The 25,182-nt window shown below is 34.1% G+C and overlaps 1 protein-coding gene across 1 annotated transcript in view; it reads right to left on the minus strand.

Moving 5' to 3' along the window:
* yip2 (yippee interacting protein 2) overlaps nucleotides 1-25,182 on the minus strand; it is an 80,170-nt gene that overhangs the window by 35,020 nt on the left and 19,968 nt on the right. The window contains exons 3-6 of the mRNA XM_090372056.1: nucleotides 18,919-19,085; nucleotides 16,991-17,122; nucleotides 6,934-7,050; nucleotides 1,040-1,187 (exon numbers count right to left, since the gene is read on the minus strand). Coding sequence (XP_090228182.1) covers nucleotides 1,040-1,187; nucleotides 6,934-7,050; nucleotides 16,991-17,122; nucleotides 18,919-19,085 — 564 coding nt within the window. The remainder of the gene's footprint in view (nucleotides 1-1,039; nucleotides 1,188-6,933; nucleotides 7,051-16,990; nucleotides 17,123-18,918; nucleotides 19,086-25,182) is intronic.

The raw sequence follows: 25,182 nt of genomic DNA on the forward strand, positions 1-25,182 counted from the left end.
GATTTCTGAGAGATAGACCCAGCTTACAGGCAGCTATGCAACCATAGTAACCCATTCTAGGAAGAGTTTTTCTGATGACTGCTGGTTCTACACTTAACCCAGTTCTGTCAAATGTCTCTCAAGTTGGTTCACTAAGGGTACCTTTGAGATGTCCTCTATTTATTTGAACTGTTGACATGCTGTGTGGGAGGATCACTAACTAATGGTAGTCTACTAGGCTTGAGATGAATGATAACATTACCTTCTGTCTTCCAATGGCATATGATGTTTCCAATAGTTGATTCTGGATGTCTATTCTTTCTGCTACTGGCAAATGGACATAGCCATTATGTGACAACCTACTATTACACCTCTTGTGAAGAGATCTAAGTTTTTTTTATCATCCCACTATTTTCCATCTACCTGTTATTGACTGGAAATACCTTTCATATTCTACTTTTAACTGGTAATGCCATTTACTTGTTGTTTGACATCCGGAATTAATCATTACTTCCAGAATGAGATGTTCCAATGCACATTGAAGGATAGTGTATGTTAATCTCAAACTGCTACAAAGAAAAGTTAGATATATACAAACCATTCAGTAGCCAATCTGAAATTCAGTTTTGATAAGCATAATACAATGCAATAGTTATACAAGAATTTTAACAGGCAAGAACTGTTTAGTAAGTATTGTTAAACTTTTTGGATTGTCACCATGACAATTCAAACCATGAAGTACCAGTATATCACATCCCTAAATTGTATATATTCAAGTCCAGCATGGTTTTTCAGGTTGAAATATGAAAAAATGCCACATCCCCACTTGAGGCTGGCTATGTCAATCCTCACTGAAAAAAATCCTTGTTCAGTTCTTGCATGACAACTGCATTACAATGGGAAAGCAACAATGGTTAACAGATCATAAAGCTTCTTAAGAAAGACAATTGACTTAATGAAGATAAGTCCTAATATCACTACCTTTTTATATTCAAACATTAGAAAACAAAAAATTGCAAATAAAATTATCTTACCAGAAAACAAATTTAAAAAATATTACCTGCCTTCCACCTTTTCTGAGACCTAAGAGCAAATTCATCACATTGTTCTCGTGAGATATTATACTTTTCTGCCAAATTTTCTGCAGTGATAGCCATAGGCATGTTAATATGCGAGTCATTCAATGCATTGAACAATCCACATTCTATCTGAAAACAAACAAACAAAAGTTTTGCTAAGGATAATTTTAAATGTCACTAATAAATGAGTGATACTTATGCCTTACATCTATCCAAAACTGTAGATAATTAGAAAATGTTTACCTTTATAAAATCTTTTAAACTAAAATGCTGACTTTAAATATGAAAAAAATAACCAAAGCAAAGGTACTGCATCAGATAGTAACTGCTGTTATTGAAAATATATCCCAGCCAAGTTTTCAATAACAGCAGTAGCACAATGAAGAACCATTCTGATGTAATATGGTAAGTTTTGAATAGGTTACCAGAATGGTATTAAATTTACATACGTTGTAATTCACTACATGTATTTTAACATAGGTGAACCTGGTTTAATAATAAGAGTAATACAGATACAGTTGCCCGAAAGTCAAGAAATGAATTCTGGTGAAGAGTAACTCATAACGTAAACATACATTTCACATGCCAGCAATACTACAACAAACAGCACTGGGATATACTGCTGGAAACCACTGCTATGTTAGATAAGCAAAAAATGCTAAATTTTTTCAATGCATCTATTCACAGATAACTGGTCCTGGAAGGCTAAAAACTTAATATGGTTAATGATGGCTACTGGAACTTTTGAGATGCTAAACAGTTATGAACTCTGGATAATAGTTACATATAGCAATTATTTCATTTTTGTTGTACAACTATACAGTGGCGGACAAAAAAAACTGCACCACCTTAAAAAAGTAGCATTTGTAGAGAAACATAAGGTATCGTTTGATTAGTCATTTTGTTTGTCGCAAGCAAAGGTATTGCATCAGACAATAACTGCATCAGCTGTTTCTATAAATACGGTATTGGAAGGGTATACAAGCTCATTAGTATAATGTTTTGCAGAGGTGTAAAAGCATGGCTCCATATGTTCAGTTGACACCAAGGAAAAAAAAAAAAAAAAAAAAGTGTAGCTGTTGCTCTGTCTTAGGAAGGGCTTTCTATACGTGCTTTCACTGATAAAATAGACTGCCACCAGTCAATAGTATCCCAGGTGCTGAAATTAAAGCATAAAACCAGTAATGTGAAGATAAGACATGGATCAGGCCGTAAGAGAGTGACTACGCCTTCCCAAGATTGATATCTGAAATGGCTATGCCTTCGTAATCGCCATGCTAGTGCTTCTGATCTAAACTGGCTCTGAGATTGCCTCTGGTGTTGAAACAAATACACAAACTATCCAAAGACAGCTTTCGGAATGTGGTCTGCATGCCTATCGGCCCAAGAAGAAGCCTTTGTTGACCCAGCAAATGAGGTAGAACGAATTGCTTTTCATGGACAAAAGAGCAATGGGACACAGTCAACTTTTCTGACGAATCAAAATTCAACCTACACGGCTCGGGTGTCAGAAGACGAAAATAGGAGGCATACCATCCTGACTACAATAACACCAACTGTGAAGTTCTCTGCCAGTGAGATGGTCTGGGGATGCATAACAAACAAATGGATGGGATGAATTAAGTTTATTAACAGAAAGTGAATGCAGAAACCTACATTGCTATCTTGGAGGAGTGCCTGAAACCTGTTATTAGGGATCACCAGACAGACGTTCAAACCTGCATTTTTCAACGGGACTCAGCACCTTGCCACACTTAGCAAAATTGGTAAGGTTTATGCTATTTAGATTTAATGATGAGTTTGTCTTCTTGTCTCACAAGGCTTAAAACATACACCAATGTTTTCCCACATTTTTCTCCCTTAAGGTGCAGTCACACCTCAGAAATGCTGGCATTAGTGTTGGACTGGCCCGGCAACAGTGAAGATTTGAACCCTATTAAAAATTGCTGGTACATAATGTTGTCTAAAATTGCTCAGCAGAAGCCAACAAGTAAGATTGAACTGCAGGAAAGCACTGTAAGGGTGTGGTACCATGAAATTGGGCAACCGTATATCCAGAAGTTTATTAACTCTATGCCAGATTGTTGCAAGGCTGTAATTGCAGCTCGAGGAGGAACAATAAAATATTTTGCTGATTTACAGTACATAATACTATTACGTTAACTTGTCGTTTCGGTTTGTACACATAAATGCAATAAAATTGCATGTTTGGTTGTCATGATTGCCAACCATTTCCATTAATTATGCATATTTCCATTAATTACACATTTTACCCTTTGGGAAGATATTTATGGCAATTAGATATATCAGGTGGAGTCTTTTTATTGGATTTCATTCACAGAGATATATATCCCATCTAACAAATGCATTTCTAATATTTCTGCAACCCACAATGCAGCGCAAAACATTATTTGCAAAATTCACAAATGATGCAGTTTTTTTTTGTCGGCCACTGTAATTTAATAAATACTTATTCAGATGACATTGATGCTATTGTTTTTAAAGAATTAAAGCATTTTATACATTTGCAAAAAATAAATTTATATTCACTTCCTTTAATGTACGAAGCAATTTGGAGGACTAACATCAACTTTTCCTAACGTTGACATAATTTTAAAAATATTTTTGTCAATTCATGTTTTGAACGCATCAGCAGAACGATCGTTCTATGCTTAAGAGTTAAGAATTATATTAGAAATTCACTTGGACAAGAAAAATTAATTTGTATTGAGAATGATAATCAGTTATCATTCTAATCAGTCCACAAACAGGACTGATTATAATGAACTGATATACAATTTCTCAGTGCAAAAAGCACGAAAAGTCCATATAAAATTCTGCATTTCTGCAATCCACAATGCAGCGCAAAACACATTATTTGTAAAATTCACAAGTGATGCAGTTTTTTTGTCTGCCAATGTATTTAAACTATTTCACCTGAAATTTATTGGTGATATTTTAATAACTCAAAGGTTCCAGTATCCAACATGCATTCATGGCAACTGCCTAAAAAATATTCAGTCTTGTAAGTGATATTATAATTGGCCGATTTATTTATCTTTTATTTATCTGAAATCGTAGCAACTTCCAATACATAATTACCTCCCATTATGTCATGTCGATGCTTCTCTGTAACTTATGCATCTACTGTAAGTTGCTTCGCCAATATTTACTGTGGCATTCAGCTACAACACAAACTCAATCAGGCAATTCAACTTCACTATTCAACTTTTAAATCTTAATAGTTATTTCATTATTCTTTTCCTCATAATGAAAACTACTTTGGTCATAGCAAGTTGCATAATATAGTTAATGTAAAATTTACTGTGTATATTATGCTCTAAACGTGTGCATTTAGCAGCTGATCTGCAAAAAATACCCCAAAATAACTTATGGTGTAAATTCTATTCCCTCCATCTAACATTAGCTAACTACAACCCCAAATGAAGAAATCGTTAATCCCCCCCCCCACCCCCATGTGATATGATTTCAATTGAGACCCTCTCTAAATGAGTGAATTGGCAATCTCATTATACCATCATGGAGGGTAAGAGAAAACTTCTTGAACATCCAAGTAATTTATTTACAATAGTTTTCAGAGGAATTAATAACTGCATTTGTATTATTTATATCATTCAAGCAATTTATATTGCTTGAATGATATAAATATGTCAGCAGATATATGACATGATTTGCTCAATCATGTCATATCTCCTTTATTTTAAAATTTGTGAGGATAAAGTATTTCTGAAATAAAGTTAAATTACTTAACAGTATGATGCCTATTTTTTATTATTTTTTATTTTACAACATTTCTAAACTAATTTGTTGTACAATTGTTGCAACATTGTTTCACAGTGATTACTTTCATTATTACACTCACTTCAACAACTGGTGCCTGTAGTGCATGTACCCAATTTCGTAAATATACTTTATTTTTCACATAGTCTTGGTAAAATAATTACGATTAGTTAACAAAAATACATTAGTATAGATGTGGCTTGAACCCAGAACCTTTGAACACACAGCCTGCTACAGCAAGGTAACTACAAATAAGGATAAGCAGCAAAGGCAAATCACCTCTCTCAATTTTCTTGAGTTTCTGAATATGTGGTCAATACTACTGTCATTTTGCTTCCAAGCCAAAATTCCATAAATATACGGAATATAATATACAGGTCGACCATCACTAATCAGGCAGCATCGGGACCTGTGGGGTGCCGGATCACCGGTAGTTATTTCAGCACATACATTTTACCCAACAGCTAACCACCTCCTTCTACCTTTAACACGTTGACTGCCAAGCTAATTTAAGAAAAAAGTTCCCCAGGGGCCAAAAAATATTTAGGAAATAATTTGATTAGTAATTCTAAAATAAATATTGTAATGTCAGTGTTGTCTCTTTTTCGCTTAAAATATATATAAAAAAGTCATTTTATGTCGCGTTAAATATATATATAAAAAAATAGTATTTTATGTGACCAACGTGGCCACATATGTTGGTTACTTTATTTCTTGATAAGCCGTGTCGGCCACATACATGTGATGCTATTATGGCCACAGAAGTAAGATACTACTCTATGATTACGGCATATATATGAAAGTCGTTTGTGATTAGTTTATTGCAAGCGCTGCAATAAAACTAATTACGATAAAATAAACTCTCAAACTTGCAAAATAAACTAGCAATACGATTGTCAGTATTGTTAAAGATTGTGTGAAAACAAGTTCGTTAGCATGCTGTATTATCCATCATATTGTGTTGTGTTTTTCCGCCAGTTTGTATAAGTGTGTTGTAAAAAAAAAAAAAAAAAAAAAAAAAAAAAATCTAAAAAGGAATGGCTAAAAGAAAATTACGAAAATACGAGGAACTGAGAGAAATTGCTGGAATTTACAATTAAGCAGAGTTAAACTTCTCACAGACATAGCTGTTGATTTTTTCAGAAGTTCAACTTGATCTGCTATGGACAATGTACGGTGTTTGTGCTTTACACCACGAGAGGCACTTCCTTTATGCATTGGAACCATGGCTGGGCTAAATGTGAGCAGGTTATAATAATAAATCCAGAAAAACACGTTGGAATGGCTTGCCAAATAAATATTAAGTGTTTACCAGTTCGTGCCAACATCTGAGGCTGCCACGAAAACAGTAGCGGCAAGTCAGTGCACCGGATTAGTGATGGTCGACCTGTATTCCATTTATTTATAATTTATATAATAACATTTTTATTAATAATTTATATATATAATAATTATAATTTATTCTATATAATATATGCAGTTTTGGCGTAGAAGAAATATATATTTCTTCCATGAACCATTTTCCTCTTTCTACACGTCACAACCTGGCCAATCAAATCCCTCTATTTATTTTGCCTCATTCCTCCTTGCTTTTGTTTAATTTTTCTGCACATGAGTTAAAAAAAATTCAATAATTCTATGTACGTGTTCGAACATTTTTTTCCTTCTATCAAATTCAGCGTGCATAGTGCAAGTGCAGAATTTCCCTAAATGCTTATTTAGCGAAATTCCAACTTGCATAAAATTTGACTTACAAAGCGTTCCATGGAGCGTTAACCCTTACGTTAATCGGGGAGTGGCTGTATTGAAAAACAAAAAAAATACATATCTGAGAAGTATAAAATAAATTTGACTGAAACTAAAAAAAAAAAAAAAAAAGTTCTCATAAAATCATAAAAGACAGGCTTACAAAAAATTCCTACAATTATCCATTATCCTTAAGAATCTGAACCTACACATCAAAATAACTAACTATAATGAATATCACATTTCCAGGTAAATATGTTTTGGTGCAAAAATTGTTTTAAAACATACCTAACTTATGAAATACTATATTTAAAAACAAATCTTTTACCTTTGGTTCACTACCAAAACGCACTCCAAATCTTGTCTCCCTCATAATAAACGGAGCCTGACTCATGCTTTCAGTTCCTGCAGTTGCTACCACTTCAGCTTCCCAAAGACAAATTTCCTGTTTGAACAAAAGGACAGAAAAAAATTTAACATAAAATGAGTAAGTTAGTAAGATCACAGAATGTACTGATAATGTAATATTTTTCATGTATGTTTCATGTCTAACATTTTTCATATTTCTAGACATTTTTCATATCTAGAAATCTTTCAAATAGATGTTGCCACATAATAGAAAAGTTTGTAATAGATAACGATAAGAAATAGTTTTTAAAATTCAGAGAAACACATACCTGCGAACTGCATAATATATAAATAGATGTAAAGGATATTACTACATCAGAAAACAAAAAATAAGACTTCATTTTCTCATGATTTGCCTTTTTTCTTTAATTCTGATTTGATTTTTGATAATAATTTCACTTTAATACTGAACAGTCAAGTCAGAATAGAACACATTAATATGTACAAACTGTTTTTAATTTTTACAAAATTAAAAAAATTCTGCAAATAAACTCATGCCATAGAGTCCACTGCCATCTAAACTTGCTACCTGCAGCTCACCTGTGTTCAGAAATTCACTGCCCAAGCCTATACACATTCTGGGAACTTGTTTTATGAAAGAGTTAAAAGATTTAATAAAATTATAACCACATTCTCATTTATTAAAAAAAAAAACAATGACAAAAATTTAGATTGTTTTCTGAATCAACATTCCGAATCTTTCAAAAAATTAATTTCATATGACCAGATATCAAGATCTTTATATAGTATGCATGATATTAGTTCTCTAACAACAAACAAAGTGAATTGAATCCTCAAATCCAATTGAGGATTCAGAAACCTTGAAATGAACAGGTTTCATAACTGGTAGGTTAGATGAGGAAAAGTAATCATTTGTATTTTTAAGAATAGATTCCTGTTTAATTTTGCTAGATCTAGATAATTAGAAATAATGTGCAGTCTTGATATCATTAAGAAATCATTTCAGAAATGCCATTAATACACTAGTGAAAAAAAAAAATTTTTGATATTTCATACACCATATCTGAAGGGCATTCCTTTGATAGCTAGAAGTGCAGGTCCTCTCAAAACCAACCCAAAAAAGGCATTTCTATACAAGCATTTCTAGACTTAAGTATGAGCAATGATCATTTAATTCACAGACTGGTGCAAGATCTTATCTTAATTGTCATTATCTGAATCTTCTGTGGATTTCTCCTTCTTGAAATACTCTCCCTTGAACTTTACACACTTTCGCCACCATTATACCCATGCATTAAATGCTTCTTGCAAGCCATTTTTTGAAAGACTGATGTGCTTCCATTGTGGCTCTGCAAGCATCGTTGTTGCAAAATGCTTGCCTTTCAGAGCTTTCTTCAGACGTGGAAACAGGAAGAAATCACAAAGGGCTAAGTCTAATGAATAAGGGGAATGCAGTAGAACCTTGGCACCTATGGCAGTAATCATGGGCTGCACAATAATAACCATATGGGGCCTGGCACTGTCTTGAGGGAGAAACCACTTCACACAAGAAATTTCTTAAAGTTCTTGACTTTTTTCATGAATGGTGCAGTTTGACTCTAAGAACCTCAGAATAATCTCCCTTATTCATAGTTGTTCCACAAGGAATAAAATACGTAACAAGAATGGCTTTTATGTCAAAAAACACAAGAACCATTTGTCAACCAAACAAGAAGCTCGAAATTTCTTAGGTCTTGGTGAATCAAAACTTACACTCACTCGACTGTTGTTTTGTCTCTGGATCACAGTGAAAAATCCAAGTTTCATCACAAGTCACTATTCGATTTAAGAAGTTTTGACCCTGTGTTTCAAAACAATCAATCATTTCTTTGTACAAGTCTACTCTGCTGTTTTTGTTCTGGAGTCAAAATGTGTGGAATCCAGAGTGCACAGATTCGCAACATTTTCAGGTGATCTTTCACAACACTGAGTACTACCGTACGAAATGGACATTCTAACAGCTAATTCACAAAGTGTAATTCACCTGTCCAAGATTTCCTGGGCCTTTGCAATTTGCTCAGGAGGCAGGCTGACCAGGTCTTGGGTCATCTGCAACAGACTCACAGCCTTCACTGAATTGCTTGTGCTATTTAAATATGGCTCCTACCAAGACACTCATTACCATAAGCTTCATTCACCTCTAACTGTTTCCGATGAATTTAAGCCTCACCTGACACAATAACAAATCACATATCACTGTTCAATCTGTATGTCCGACATGATACTTGCTTTAAAACGATAGTCAGTGACACATGAGGCTTAAAAAAAAAAAAAACACACACCTCTCCATGCAACACTAGCTCAACAAGTACTAGTACGTGCACACAGAGCTCAGTACCAATCAGGGAGAGTGCTTCTAGTGGCAGTTATTGAAAATACGTGTAGGAAATATAAAATCTTGCACCAGTCCGTGAATTAAATGATCACTCCTCGTACAATTAAGAGAAAGAGATGAGGGAGGTAAATTGCAGATTTGCATGGATTAGTATAGATCATCCTTCCATTTTCTTCTTGCTGATGAAAGGATGATAGGGTCTCCACTTGCTTACTATTTTTGCCCACCTGTCACTAACCATCCTATTTGTCTTTCCATTTATTAATAGGTTGTATTTTACATTATTTCTTTATTTCCTCAATTTTAAACTCTTAGTGTTTTATTAGTTATTTTCCTTAGTTTTTTTCCTATGGTTTCATTTATTTGTTTTATTTTTGCTATTTTACCTCTTGTCTCAGCTGCATATGTTACTATAGATCTTACTATTAGGTTTATGTATTTTAACTTTAGCATTCCGATTTATGATGTTTGCATCGTTCCAAATTATATTCCCTCTCCCCAATATTGTACAATGACATAATCCACTTGTTTTCAATGTTTGCTCTTCTACTTCATGAATTATTACTGAACTATTTATCTGTATTTCTAGGTAGTTAAATTTCAGTTTTGTTTTATAATTTTCCCTTCTAACTTACATCTGAGTGGTTATTTTGCTATTTTTAGGCTCTCCGTTTTCCCTATGGATATTTCCGTATTACACACTTTTGCTTTTTTATTAAAACAATACAGAATTCTTCACAAATTGTTTATTTTCTATCATTAGTACTGAATCATCCACATGGCAGATTATATTTAATTTTTTACTCTAATACTTTTATTTACTTCATTAATTAATTCATTCATTATCAAGCTCAAGAGAGTTGGACCCAATGAGTCTCACTGTCTTATTTGTTTAGTTATTTATATTTGTTTTATAATTCTCCAATTCATATACAAATGAACAAACCATCTGAAACAAACATATGTAAATACTCCACAAATACACATGGAAAATGTATGTGTATGTATATATATATATTTGTGAAAGAGTTCATATCAGATGTAATACATACAAAGGTCAGTTCAACTGACAACTGAAAATTTCTAAATAGCCATTATACTTGAAAATATTGTTGCCAGTTTTGAAAGATTTTTCCACATTAGCTTCCTAAGATATTTACTAAACCATAAAACAAGTGTTTCCATTAAAAATGTTTCCTAAAATTCCTCTTCATCTTAGGTCCAAGTAGGGGTTGTTTCCCGGGATCCCGGTTGATTTTTGCTGTGTGGAATTTATCATGGGAAGTGTTCTTTATCCCGGGATTTCCCAGTCTGAATTACTAACTTTAATAATCAATTTTTTTTTTTTTTTGGTAGTTGGCGCACAGGCTTCTGTGGCCATAATGCACCTCCCAAGGTTTTTGCAGTACTTTGATCCAAGTCAGAGGCGGGAATCGAACCCGTGACCTTTGCGTTGCCAGGCAGGCACTTTACCCACCCGGCTAGCCCGGTCGGCCTTAATAATCAATACTAACAGTCTTACTATTTACACACACATTATAAATATATAAATATATATATATATATGATCATCGTGCGCTGACAAGATAAAAGTTTCTTCACAATTTGAGATATAGTCAGCAATAAAGATGTGTATTATTTTAATTTAGAAAAATATTTATTTTCATACATTACATTTGCAATATACAGTGGATTCCGGTTATTTGGGCCACAGGTTAATCGGGGTAGCCGTTTATTTGGGGCAAATCTTAAAAAACAGAACCCAATCGAGAAAATAGCCAGGGTTTACTTCGCTTAATTGGGACAAAATGCTGTTTAATCAGGGCAGGAGACCGTAGCACTGGAGATTACCCTACGATTGTCTCCGACCGTACCACGTAGTTCGGTCAGATTTCTGGAGGTCACAACCATAAAACAATAAAAACAATTAGCAGTCACCTGTTTATTGGGCTTTTCTGTTAGTGCAATCTATCATAAACGGATAGTAAACTCGATCTTATTGAATTTGCGATAAGATCAACAGCTGGAATTCTGTGGGTTATTATGGTAAAATGTGTTTACACTTCCATGGAATCTTCAATCATATAAAAAAATTAATTTTCAGATCTTCTCTTCATTCCTATTTTTAAAGCTTTGTAACTGGTTACTCCGTTCTCACTTGCGTGTGTTGTGTTACTTGCAATTTGTGTGTGCCGTGTTCTTTGTTATTGATTGCTTATCTTTTTACTGTTTTAAATTTTAACCCCCGCCCACAAATGTCAGTGAACAGAAATGTCAGCTAGTTTAGTTAGTATGTACATATTAACAGTACGTATTAATTATTCCGATTATCACGTATATTCTTCTGAATTTCACGTATCATTTAATTTTTTTAATTGGTAAGTAATAAAGGGTAAATTTGTGCTTAATATACTTTACTTTTATAGCCTGTGGATAATATTCCTCCTATTTTCACTAATTAGAATCGCTGTTTAATAGAATTAAAATCAAATAGAATTCAATTCACAAATGTGATCACAATGACTGGCGCTTACTACACATCGTATAGTGAACGGTACTTTACTATGGTGAGTTCGTCGTAACGTGATTTGATTGTACAGTGAACTAATTGTAAAGGGGAGGTACATTGTATTTTTAACTATTTACGTGAAACTTCGGATAATTGGGGCATCCGCTTAATCGGGCCAAAATGCACTAGTCCCGATGTGTCCCAAATAACCGGAATCGACTGTGTATATATATATATAAAGCAGAAAGTGAAAGGACAGCACTTTCTTACATATCTCTGTAATGTCATCATAGTCATTTCTCGAGTCTCGACTATACATGTCATTTGTCCTAGAAAGATCCTCTTGCAGTTAAGCTGCTTTATATATATTTTATTGTTTTAATATTTTGTGACGATGGAGAGATCAAAAACATTGTCAGTACATCATTAAATGTTAGTAAATTAATGAGAGGAGTTTACCTCAATATAGTACGTGGAACACTTCCGTATGATACCCTCCAGAAATTAAAACGGAAAAAACGAAAAAAATCGACAACTTACCGGTACATTAAAGTAAAATACAAATAATTAAAGTAAAATATAAATAATCAATTTAACACAATTCAAAACAATTAAAATTCAAATTAACGCAATTAAAAGAATCTAACGAAAAAATTCAAAATGATTTTCCTTCCTGAAGCTGACAATGCTTCAGGAAGCATTGTCAGCTTCAGGAAGCTGACAATTTTCATTTTCATTCCTGTGATCACGACAGTCGGTCGAAAAGCATTGTCAGCTTCAGGAAGGAAAATCGTTTTGAATTTTTTCGTTAGATTCTTTTAATTGCGTTAATTTGAATTTTAATTGTTTTGAATTGTGTTAAATTGATTATTTAATTATTTATATTTTACTTTAATTATTTATATTTTACTTTAATTATTTATATTTTACTTTAATGTACCGGTAAGTTGTCGATTTTTTCGTTTTTTCCGTTTTAATTTCTGGAGGGTATCATACGGAAGTGTTCCACGTACTATATTGAGGTAAACTCCTCATTAATTTACTAATATTATTATCAACGTAGAACATATTGAGTATTACAGCTCTGATTCATACTATCATTAAATGTTATAATAATGAAGAAGTAAAGTGTAGTCATTGTGGTGCAATACTGAAATGTAGAGGTTTTTCTACAAGTGCCTTGCTTCAGCATTTAAAAACTAAACATTCTATTCAGAAGCCTACGTCGGCAAATGACTGTAACCTAAAATATTCTGAAGGGGATGAATCTGTAGAAAGCTCTTCGAAATGTTTAAAAAGTGCTCATTCTCAGCCAACATTGTTTAGTTTTTTAAAGAAAGACACAAAAGAAGAAATCATTGCAAAGCTTGTAGCTGTAGATGGATTTCCTATCAGTGCCATATGTAAAAGTGAATTTATTCAGCAAGCATTCATTGAAAAAGGTTTGCTTCTTCCTAAAAATCCCAATCATGTAATGCAATTAGTGTATAAACAGTATAATATTATAAAAGAAAATATAATAAAAGAAACTGAACAATCATTAAAAAAATGGTAAGAGATTCAGGCTTTCTCTAGATGAATATTCGTCGCTTAAAAATAAACGTTATTTAAATATCAATGTTCATCAAGATAAAGACAAATTTTGGAATCTAGGAATGACTGCTATTAATGGTAGAATAAACGCTGAAGAAATAGTTGAAGTAAAACAGAAGTTATTGGAGTTTAAATTATCAATAGAGCATCATATAGTTGCGTGCGTAATGGACGGGGGCGAGTGTTATGGTGAAATTCGGACAGTTGATAGATTGTGAACATCAGCTTTGCTATGCCCACGGTACACACCTTGCAATATGCGATGTTCTATACAAGAGACGGAATGATTCAGAAGGTGTAATTGAGGTAGAAACAACTGAAGACAGTGAGGAAGATTTAGAAGAGGATGAAACGGAAAATTACGATTCAAATCTAAACTTTGAAAACAATCTTGATAAGGAACAAAAATGTGATTTCAGAGATGACCTATTCTCCAGTGCATTAAACATAGCTAATATCATTAATAAAGTTAGAACGAATGTGCGAATGGCTCGAAAGTCTCCCTTTAAAAATGATACTCTTCAGAATTATGTTAAATCTTCATTCAAGCAAGAAAATTTAAGCCTAGTACTCGATTCTAAAACTAGATGGAACAGTTTGGTAGCCATGTTAGAACGATTCTTATAGTTAAAATCACAAATTGAAAAAACAATGATTGACTATAACATGAAAAATCCAATATGTGAAGCAGAGTATACAGCTCTTAATGACCTTGTCATGCATTGAAACCCATCGAAATCAGATCGCAAAACCTTTGCAGTCGTGATGCGACACTTCTTACTGCAGAGGGAGTTTCTTTCATCATACAAGAACTTTCTGAGCAAAATTCTATCTTTTCAAGAAAAGTTCAGGAAGCACTAATTTTAAGGATAAACGAGAGAAGGCAAAAAACTTTGGTTGGATTATTGAAGTATATAAAAACTGGAAAAACATATTATAAAAGAAATAGAAAAATAGTAGAAACAGAGTTGCAACCATTTCCAAGCAAGTCAGCCTTGTTGGTTACAGCAAAACGAATAATAACTCATCTTGGGTTTTCCTCTTCTGAATCATCCCAATCTGATTCGTCACATTCCGACTCCCAGAAAAAGTGCGACAGTAAGAGCAAAAAACAGCAGACACTTTGAGAATTCGGCGCATCAAATCAAAAAACAAACTGAATGTGTTTCTAAAGACCCTCAACATGAAGCTGAAGGTCAATCACTTGCAAAGAATATATCCAAGGAGTTCGAAATCTTTGAGGCAACTGGTGAAAAAACAACAACAAATGTTGTTGTTTTTCCACCAGTTTCACCAAAAACAAACAAAAAACAAATGTATTAAAATTAATGGATGCTCTCGAATCCATACCAACAACAAGTGTAGAAGCTGAAAGGTCCTTTTCGGCTGCAGGACTATTTATAACCAAACTTAGAACTAGACTCAGCAATAAAAGTGTAAATTGCCTGTGTTTCTTACGTTCATATTACATGTCAATTTCCAAATCAGTTTCAAAATAAACTAAAGTGAAATAAATTTTTGTTTAACAATGTAGTCACTAGTCTGTCAAGGTTTAAAAAGAACATGTTGTCTCTGAAAAGTAAGTTTTGAATTCGTTTCAATTTGTAGTTTATATATATGTGTGAATAAATAAAATGCTGTGAAATTTTCAGTTTCAATTCCACCTACAATAATCCCAGGAAAAGAACATTTTTATCCCCGGATCCCAGGATTACCAAAATCTGGGAAAAAGACAATCCCTAGGCCCAAGTACAGTGATTTTTCTTTTTTTTTTTTTTTGAAAAAGGTTTGCTAACCCTGTAATATACGAGGTTGGCCAACCCTGCAAGAAAAATGTAATGCAAAGCTTACTGACACATAAAAAATCATAAATTAATATACAGTTTAAATACAGAATATACAGTCCACTTTTTATTGCCAAAAATCATAACATGAGAAAATAGACCGTGAGCTTTGGGTTGCATAATCACTATGTATTTTTCTGTTTCAACAGAAACTGATTAAACAACTTTATTAAAACAAATAAAAATAAGATACATAAAACTGATGTAAAATAAAACAGTAGCTAGCTTTTGGGGCAAGGTGTCCCTTCTTCAGCTGAATAATGAATGGTGGCATATATACGTTACATAGAATAATAAGAGTTGACTGGGCATGATCCTGAATCATACATCTTACGCCGGTAAAGCAAGACACTTACAAGAAATGAATGGTGCATGTATATAAATACGTGTCTTGCTTTTTCGGCACAAGATGTATGATTATGCCCAGTCGACTCTTATTATTCCATGTAACGTATATATATACCACCATTCATTATTCTGCTGAAGAATGGATACCTCGTCCCGAAAGCTACTATTTTATTTTAATCAGTTTTATGTATCTTTTATTTTTATTTGTTTTAATAAAGTTGTTTAATCAGTTTATCAATCATAACAGAAAAATACATAATGAAAAAGCATAACCCTGATTTCAACATGAAGGGAACCCACAATTCATATTTACTACTTTTTTAGTGTTAATTTAATACACAAAAGGCATTACAAATCACTCATGACACAAATTCGGTAATGACAAACACTTATTAAATTTATTTTATAAACAAAATTGTTAATTTTTTTTTTATTGCAAGCAAATAGCTTATACAGTAATTCCTTCATGCAGTTAGCAAACCCATTTGGTGGCAAATCAATAGTTGGGGGTAGGAAAATATTGATTTCAACTGGTTATGCACATGCCCTAGGTGGCATGCAATACACTTTCAACACAGTGTGCTGCACTGTGGGAAAAGGTTGGCCACTGGTTATTGCCTAGAAGAGCAGGAAAAGTAAGTAAGAGCTTACTTTTCCTTTAAATAAAATACTCATCCTTTATTTTGACAAAAAATAAAAAAAAAAACAATAAACCCTACTTCTTTCTAAAAACCTTTTTCTAGAAATGATTACAAGGAATTATGTAGTTCTGCTTTACCTTCAATATATGTGACCCCCCCCATTTGCCCTGCTTCTTCCCACTGAGATCTACATGTGCAACAATAAGCAGTGCAGTCTGCATTACTGGTATTAGTAACCATTTGGCTGACCTTATCAGTACCCTTTGAGAATCAGCAATCCTGTAAATCAAGGAGTCAACAGTGAACAGGAAAAAAAAAAAAAACTTTTAATACCTCATAGTTCTATGTTTTGTGCAGTACAAGTAGTTTTAATTTGTAATAATTTACTTTGTGAATTTGTATTTAAAATATATGCAATAATTTTTTTTCCCCCAAATTCTCCTAAAATCTGGAACATCTTATGATCTGGCAAATATATCAGTTTTTTTCATGGAATAGTTTGCAAACTGTCCCATAAACATACACTTCTACAGATATGATGCATATACTTATATTTACTCCTATGTTGAGGCATGTATTATTGCTTGGCTATAATATATGCTCCAATGACATAATCCACTTGTGAATTCCATAATCAACTGGCTACTTAAAGATTCCTACCTGAATTTATTCTCATTAACAAGAAAAAAATTCAATGGCACCTGTACCTGAGATCCTGTAACTATGGACTGAAACCCAGAGCCACATAGCCGGTTTATTGTAAGGCAAGGAACATGATTTGGAGAGCCACACTGCAGAGCAGTATGACGAGAAATATAGATTCCATCCCTAGAGGAAGCCTGTAATTATATAAACATTATAAATGATGGTACTACTTATAACTATAATTTTTTTATTTTCAAATTATGACTTCTCTTTAGACTTAATAACCAATGTAACCAATGTAACCAAAATTAAGTATCAGAACTGGACTTTGAGTTAAATTATATTATAATTAAATTAATATTATCAAATGTTCATCATTTTAATATATCACTATCCCACATTATACACAATGAAGAGTTGTTGTTGTTGTGCCAATCTACAATAATGATCTTTACTGACATCTGAATTACACTTCTTCCCCCTAAGAAACTGGAATGTGCAGCTGTAAACAATTTCATATTTCCATTTGACATTCTTCTTTGAAACATCTTTGTTATCTATCAATGATAAAACTTGATTTTCTAGATCAATGGCTTGTTTGTTTGTGTTTGGTAGTTTTTTAGGTGCATCGGCATCTATAGCCATAGTGTGCCACTAGATCAATGGACCATGACTTACTTATACTAAGAATATGTTCAGTTCCCCCTCTCCACATCTGTAAAAAAATTTCTCAAACATTCAGATATACTATATAAAGTAATCTATTTTGGTCCACTTCAGGATTTTTATTATTATTATTTTTTTACCTTATACTTTCATATTGAAGCCATTATATATTCTTAAAGTCTCAACAGTTGTGTTCTCTCTCTCTCTCTCTCTCTCTCTCTCTCTCTCTCTCTCTCTCTCTCTCTCTCTCTCTCTCTCTCTGAGAAGAGATGCCAAGCTCTAGCAGCAATAAGGGCATGTCAGGTAACCAGTAGGCTGATGCTCTCTTTCAGCAGATGTCAATACCCATGCAATTATGTATCAAGGAAGGAGGATAAAACCACCTATCAATTAAAAATTTAAAAATGAGGTATAGTCTCATTTTAAAATAATGACTATGTCACAAAAAGTACAGTAGGATATCCAATTACATAAAGACATATATTATGATACTTGAAAGTGTATAATTAGTTTTTTTTTTTCCCCTTCTATATAGAATACTCCTATAGGACATGACAACTCCTTCCTCCATTGTTCATGCAATCCACAAATTATAATGCCCATTAACCATCCAGTTTTTATAGATGGATGTTCTTTCATAAGCATTCTACTAAGCATTACATAAATGTCCTAGCCTTAAACAACACAGCATTGGCTGGCTTCCAAAGAGAAATCAAATTAAATAAAAAATAATTTTTAATACTCACTCACAGTATCTGACCATTTTGTCTTTATCTTATGTGCTAATCCTATTGTTTCCCCCACTAAATTTTCTTACAGGCACATGGGGTAAAAAAAATTAGTCCATTAAAAACATAATACTAAAATTACTGATAAAAATTTCATAAAAACATGGTCTACCTTTCAGGGGCAATATGAAGTTTGCATCAGAAGCAAAAAAAAAATCTCTTTAGAAGCAAAGCAGTGCATATAGTTGGGGGCCAAAGACTAATGATACTCAGTTTCTAAGCACTGTTTCAGTTTAATGGAAGGCCAACTGCAGTTTGCAGAACTCTCAAACAATTCACAGAAAGTCAATCATTCATTTATTAATATATTTTAAAGTCTGCTTTAAATGGAAGTTTCTACAAGAAAACTAGTGTTTATTTCAACCTGTTTCAACAAAACTGTTTAAACAGGTGGACTCTGCTTCACGTTTCAACTTCTTTTATAACTTATTGAAAACTGTCATTTCAAGTTATTTATCTATTTATCCAGTGCTTCAACAGAATTATTTAATGATTATTCATGTTCATGAAACAATCAAAAATATTTTCTAGCTTACCTGGTCAACATTTCCTACTATAAATGAATCAATCTGTTCAGGTTTCAGTTTTGCATCTTCTATAGCTGCTTTACAAGCAATTGCCGCTAAGTTTGTTGATGATACATCTTTAAGTTTCCCACCAAATGAACCAAATGGAGTTCGTTTGGCACCAACAATAAAAACCCCTACAATAAAGATTGCACATATCTTGAACTAAAAGACTTATTTTATTTATTTCATTTATTTGAATATTCCAATGATTTTAACAAAACCACATATACATTTCTTTTATCCTATTACAAATAAAAAAATTAATAATTTCAAAATATTCAAAAACCTTTTAAGATAAGAATATTTTGATACATTTTACTTATTTCTGATCATTATGACAAAAACTTTCAAAATATTTGATGGCCAGTAAGATTTTCTAAGCTGCTAGTTAAAAAGAGTAACTAAATTTTTAATATATGAAAATATAGTATTATTATTTATTAAGCTTTGTATATATAATGGTTCAAGGAAAATTACACACAACTTTTAAAGAAAAGCACTGAAATAAGAAATATATCAACTACCAAACTGGCAGTAATAAAATGTAATTAAAATATCTGTTATACACAGATATACACAATAATTTGCTAAATGCATAAACAAATCTTTAAAAAGAGCACTGTTACAATACTATAGAATAAAAGGAAGCCTACACAAACATATTTGTAACCTATTTAAGAAAAGACAATAATTAGAAGCTGACATAGTGATAAGTCACTATTTTTGAGACATCACCTGTAAAATTGACAAGCCTATCACTTAATACTGACACTTGTTACAGAAACATCCAGTCATCCTTATACACATAAAAAAAAAAAAAAAGTTATGAGATGATTTACAAAAAAAAAAAAAAAAACACTTATGAAAAGACAGCTTAACATCATAATAATAAATTTCTATTTATACTCCAATGATGACCCCAAGGAACCAGAGGAGCTCACAACTTCATTGTAGCCAATATATATATAAAAAACAATGCAATAATAGGCTGTACAATATTCTGCTGATTTTGAGTCTGTACACCTCCACTTGTTTGTAGGTGTACAGACCCAATCACCCAATGTATGGGACACTATAGTCTTTGGGCATCGTAATTAGGACTGGCTGTTGTTCTGGAGTAATAACTGGATACAGGGTATCTGGGTATCAGCCTCCTCCATTCAGACTACATTAACCCAGAACCAAATCCAATCATAACCATACTCTCCTCCCCTCCCCAAAGGCCATAGTATTCTATACTACTGTCCCACCTGTATTATTTTGCCAAAAAAAAATTAACTTCAGGCTTAACTGCCATTTGTCACATTTCTTTGAGAAGTGTAATTGTTATCAAAGTTGCCAGTATCCATGTGTCACAAATTCCTAAGAGAGGATTTTTTTTTTTTAATATTCCTAATCACAAAGAGATTGTCCCAAATATCTCAACCCAACCTAGCAAAGATTAGAAAACTCTTCAAGAGACTTAGCTGCACCCAGGATTCCACACAAATGAGACAGAACTTTTTCATGATTGCTTACCAATCACTAACTTTTTTTCATTATTTATATATCAAAAGTTTTTATGATACAGCCAATATATATATATATATATATATATATATATATATATATACACACACACACACACACACACACACACACACTGAGTTGACTTTGGATCAGCAACACCTACCTAATATATGGTGGGCCACCTTTCGTCTACAATACAGCTTTCAGGGTGTCCTGCAGTGGTACTACCAATGAATTGCACAATGTGTTCAATAATGTCCACACAATGTCAGGTGGATGGTCGCAGCATCAAATGTCCTTTTTCTCAACTGAGTTGAGATCAGGAGCTGGACAGCCATGAGAAGACGAAGAATTCATTGTCACATTCCTAAAACCAGTTAGCAACCTGCTGGGCCTCATGAAATGGCATGTTGTCTTGTTGACAGACACCGGAGTTGTCTGTATACGCAGTCATCATGAAGGGGTGTAATTGGTCAGCACCAATAAAAAGGTAAGCATTCCTGTAAGAACCATTGATTAATGGTGATCAGAGAACCCAGAGCATGCCATTAAAACATTCCCCAAACCATAACACCACTGCCTCCAGTCTGCCAAACACCTAGAGTGCATCCAGGCCATATATAGGTGGTAGATGACTCTCATCGACTGGTGCAATACCACCACTTTGCTTACTGGAGGCTTGAAGTGGTGGAACCCATGTTTAGTCTCTAGAGCAAAGTTTCCGGCATCCCCCCCCCCATACTTCTCCTTCAACCCATGCACGGTACTAAGTACTATAGGTTTTGATACCTTTCGTGTTTGGGGTTTCCATAAAAAAAAAAAAAAAATGGTCTCACTTGTTTCCCCCAAATGCAGATATAGCAGAATTGGAAACAGGATTCATCAGCCCAGGCAACAGATTTACACATAGGACCAGTGTTAGTGCTGACATGCCCATGAAGGGTGCAGCTTCTTGTGTCTCACATTGATGGCTATCATGGGCCATGATAGCCATCAATTGTCACAGCTTATATGAGATAATGTCCAGTACATAGTCCATGTGGATACTGGTCTTGCTATTCCTACATTATATTGAATGGCTAGCCAGGCCATTGTTCTATGTTATGAGATGAGGCAAATGACACTCACAGTTGTTCAACAACTACTACTAAGCCGGTCATGGTAGACTCATGACACCACAGGTTGTTGGTTGGTTATTTGGTTTTTAGGAGCATTAGCACCTAAGGTCATATTGCTCTGGGAATATGCAGTGGTCATTCCCTGACCTTTCCGCATCCTCCGTATTTGGTGGTGATGGGCTCGAACCCTGGTCTAATCAAGAAGCGTGTGCTACGCACTGCTGGTCCTTCCCACCTGGCTATGAAGGCGCCCATGACACCACAGAACAGGAGCACCTAACCATATTGCCTGCTGTCAAGATGCTGGCACCTGCATGTCTTGCCCCCACACCCCACAGTCATTTCATGTTCAAAGTCAAAAAGATCGAAGCTAACCCATTCTTCCTCGTGGACACTCAAACACAGATCCCTATGTGGGTAAACCACAATCTTATATCAGCCATTCCCAACTTGGAGCCATCACCTGCATCATAAACCAGTCCATTCGTACACAGGAGGGGGGCTCCAATGCAACGCAAACTCAGTGCATATCAGCATAACAGTTAACGATATCATCAAAAATATGCAGGAACTACACCAAAAAATTTTAAAAACATTTCAACTGAAGAATATACCTTATGCATTGAATAGGTGCAACTTGTTGCAATAACACAGATTTATTAGAGAATTAAACTAACACATTATGGAAACTAAAATGACAAAGCATTGCAGCTCTTCTCTAGGAGTATTCCTTGGTGACTAATATAGAGATACAAAACTATTTATATGATGAACATTAAAAATGCTAACTTTATGCTAGTGCACTAATTTTATCATTTTTTAGAGCAAGTCCAAATATGAAAAGTTACTGCAAACCTGCAGTATACAGTGCTATGTATAGTTAAAGTCTAAGAAAACAGAAAACATTGATCTTATATCTGAATTTCTGCAGATTGTAACTTTCAAGAAATATATAAGAAAAACTGTACCAAAGAACAAAAGTAAAAGAGATAAATGTAGAAGAAAAGTTTGAGTTTGAAGTAAGGTGAACTGTAAATGATGTTGACTAGCTGATGCACATGTTTAAACTGGTTTAGTAAAAAAAGAGATAAAATGGAATTATAGTTGTTAATTCAGACGAACAAATGAAACTTTGTTTTTTTGGCCTTATGTCTCTCATTAAAAATTTTAAGCTTATAATGTAATTTAGTTTGTCTTGTAGACTATGAATAAGTATAGTGCAAAAGCATCAATAATACATAGCCAAATCTGAATTAACAGAATCTTAGCAAAATGGCATCGTTTTAAGTTATATCTCATATTGTGAATACCTTCACAACGAGTTGCACTACTTCGAATAAGTGACACTTCACCTGAGGAGAAGACTAATGTTACTTATTCTCAGATGGATACCACCACCCAGACAGCACCGTTTCAAGGCTATTTTGTATGTGTGTGGGATAATAACTCGACTATCCACTTGTCCCTATTAGACTTAGAAAAGCAAAAAGGTAGAGGGAAAGTAATAGTAGGAGTGGAAGAGGAAAAGAAACAGTGTAGAAGAATGAAAGGGACAGTAACTCCAACTCACACCACTCAAAAACTCAAACTCCTCGAATAGGCAACGCTTCCCCAGTGGAGAAGGCCGTTGTTACCTATTCTTGGAAACTGCGGACATCATCAGGTTCCCCTGGTACCATTTCAGGGCTATTTGGCCCTTCTTCGGTGGGTGGGTAGGTACCCGAGTGATGCAATGATGGAAAATCGGTTATGAAGTATAACTCCACAATATGAGAGATGCCTGATGGTGTATGATGTGTTTAGACTATAAAGCGTTTAGGGCTGAAGCCTCAAGCTATGGAAAAGTCTAGACTATATATAAGTATAGTGCAAAAGCATCAATAATACATAGCCAAATCTGAATTAGCAGAATGTTAGCAAAACGGCATCGTTTTAAGTTATATCTCATATTGTGAATACCTTCACGAGTTGCCATGATATTGCACTACTTCGAATAAGTAACGCTTCACCTAATGTTACTTATTCTCAGATGGATACCACCACCCAGACAGCACCATTTCAGGGCTATTTGGCCCTTCTTCGGTGGGTGGGTTGGTAGGTGGGTACCCAAGTGATGCAATGTATAAGCAAAACGATGCCATTTTGCTAACATTCTGTTAATTCAGATTTGGCTATGTATTATTGATGCTTTCGCACTACACTTATACATAGTCTAGACTTTTCCATAGCTTGAGGCTTCAGCCCTAAACGCTTTATAGTCTAAACACATAACACCATCAGGCATCTCTCATGTTGTGGAGTTATACATCATAACTGTTTTGCCATCATTGCATCACTCGGGTACCAATCCACCCACCAAAGAAGGGCCAAATAGCCCTGAAATGGTGCCATCTGATGGCCACTGAGTTAACAACAATCTTCTCTACTGGGGAAGCGCTGACTATTCGAGGAATATATGAGCTGTGTGTGTGAGTCAAAGGGGTTGAGTTTCCTCGAATAGGTAACAACAGTCTTCTCTACTGGTAAAGCGTTGCCTATTCGAGGAATACATGAGTTTTGAGTGCGAGTTGAAGGAGCAACTGTCCCTTTCTTCCTTCTACGGCATTTCCTTCCTCTACCTCTCCTACTATCACCTTCCTACATCTTTATCTCTTTTCTAAGTCTAATAGGGATAGTATGAGGATAACCGAGAACTTTATCCCATACCATATTTCAAAACGGTGCCCTCTGGGTGGTGGTATCCATCTGAGAATAAGTAACATTAGTCTTCTCCTCGGGTGAAGCGTTACTTATTCGAAGTAGTGCAATATCATGGCAACTTGTTGTGAAGGTATTCACAATATGAGATATAACTTAAAACAATATCGTTTTGCTAACATTCTGTTAATTCAGATTTGGCTATGTATTACTGATGGCTTTCGCACTATACTTATACAGTCCAGACTTTCCATAGCTTGGGGCTTCGACCCTAAACGCTTTATTTGTCTTGTAGCTAACATCCACTGAAAGGGGGATAAATGCATCATCACCCCTCTCAATATTTTTTAAATTTAAAGCATTATTTAGTTCTATCTGATTGTATCTACTTCATTTCGGCATTATGTACAGAGAAGGCAATGTGACTGATAGAAAGAACAAAAGGGTGTTCTTACCAAGAAAGATTTCAGTTCTGCAAATTATAGCATCTGGAGACTAGGCACCTGTGAGGTGATCTGATTGAGGATGTGTTTAAGGCTTTAAATGGCTTGAGCATACTCAATTCTGATGGGATTCTTCCTCAGACTATACATATGAGGGGACATAAATTCAAACTGAGGAAAGATGGTTGATTGCTGAACAAGCTTCCATCCTTCTATCCACTTGTGGAAATGGATAGTTTGAATAAATTCAAGGAAGAACTAGACAAAGTATTGGAGGGAATGGATAGGTAAAATGGGATTTTTTTTGGCTGATTCTATATAAGCTTGCTTTCTTGCACCATTTTTTTGCCACTACTAACACTAAATATACTACTATTCATATATTTTTTAACAATCTAGTATGATATAACCATTCAAATTTGCTTGCTGACATTATTGTAAGAATGCCCAGCCTAGGAATTCCA

Source organism: Mastigoproctus giganteus, chromosome 4, assembly GCF_048544385.1.
Source record: "Mastigoproctus giganteus isolate SK-2022 chromosome 4, ASM4854438v1, whole genome shotgun sequence".
Lineage (NCBI taxonomy): Eukaryota > Metazoa > Arthropoda > Arachnida > Uropygi > Thelyphonidae > Mastigoproctus > Mastigoproctus giganteus.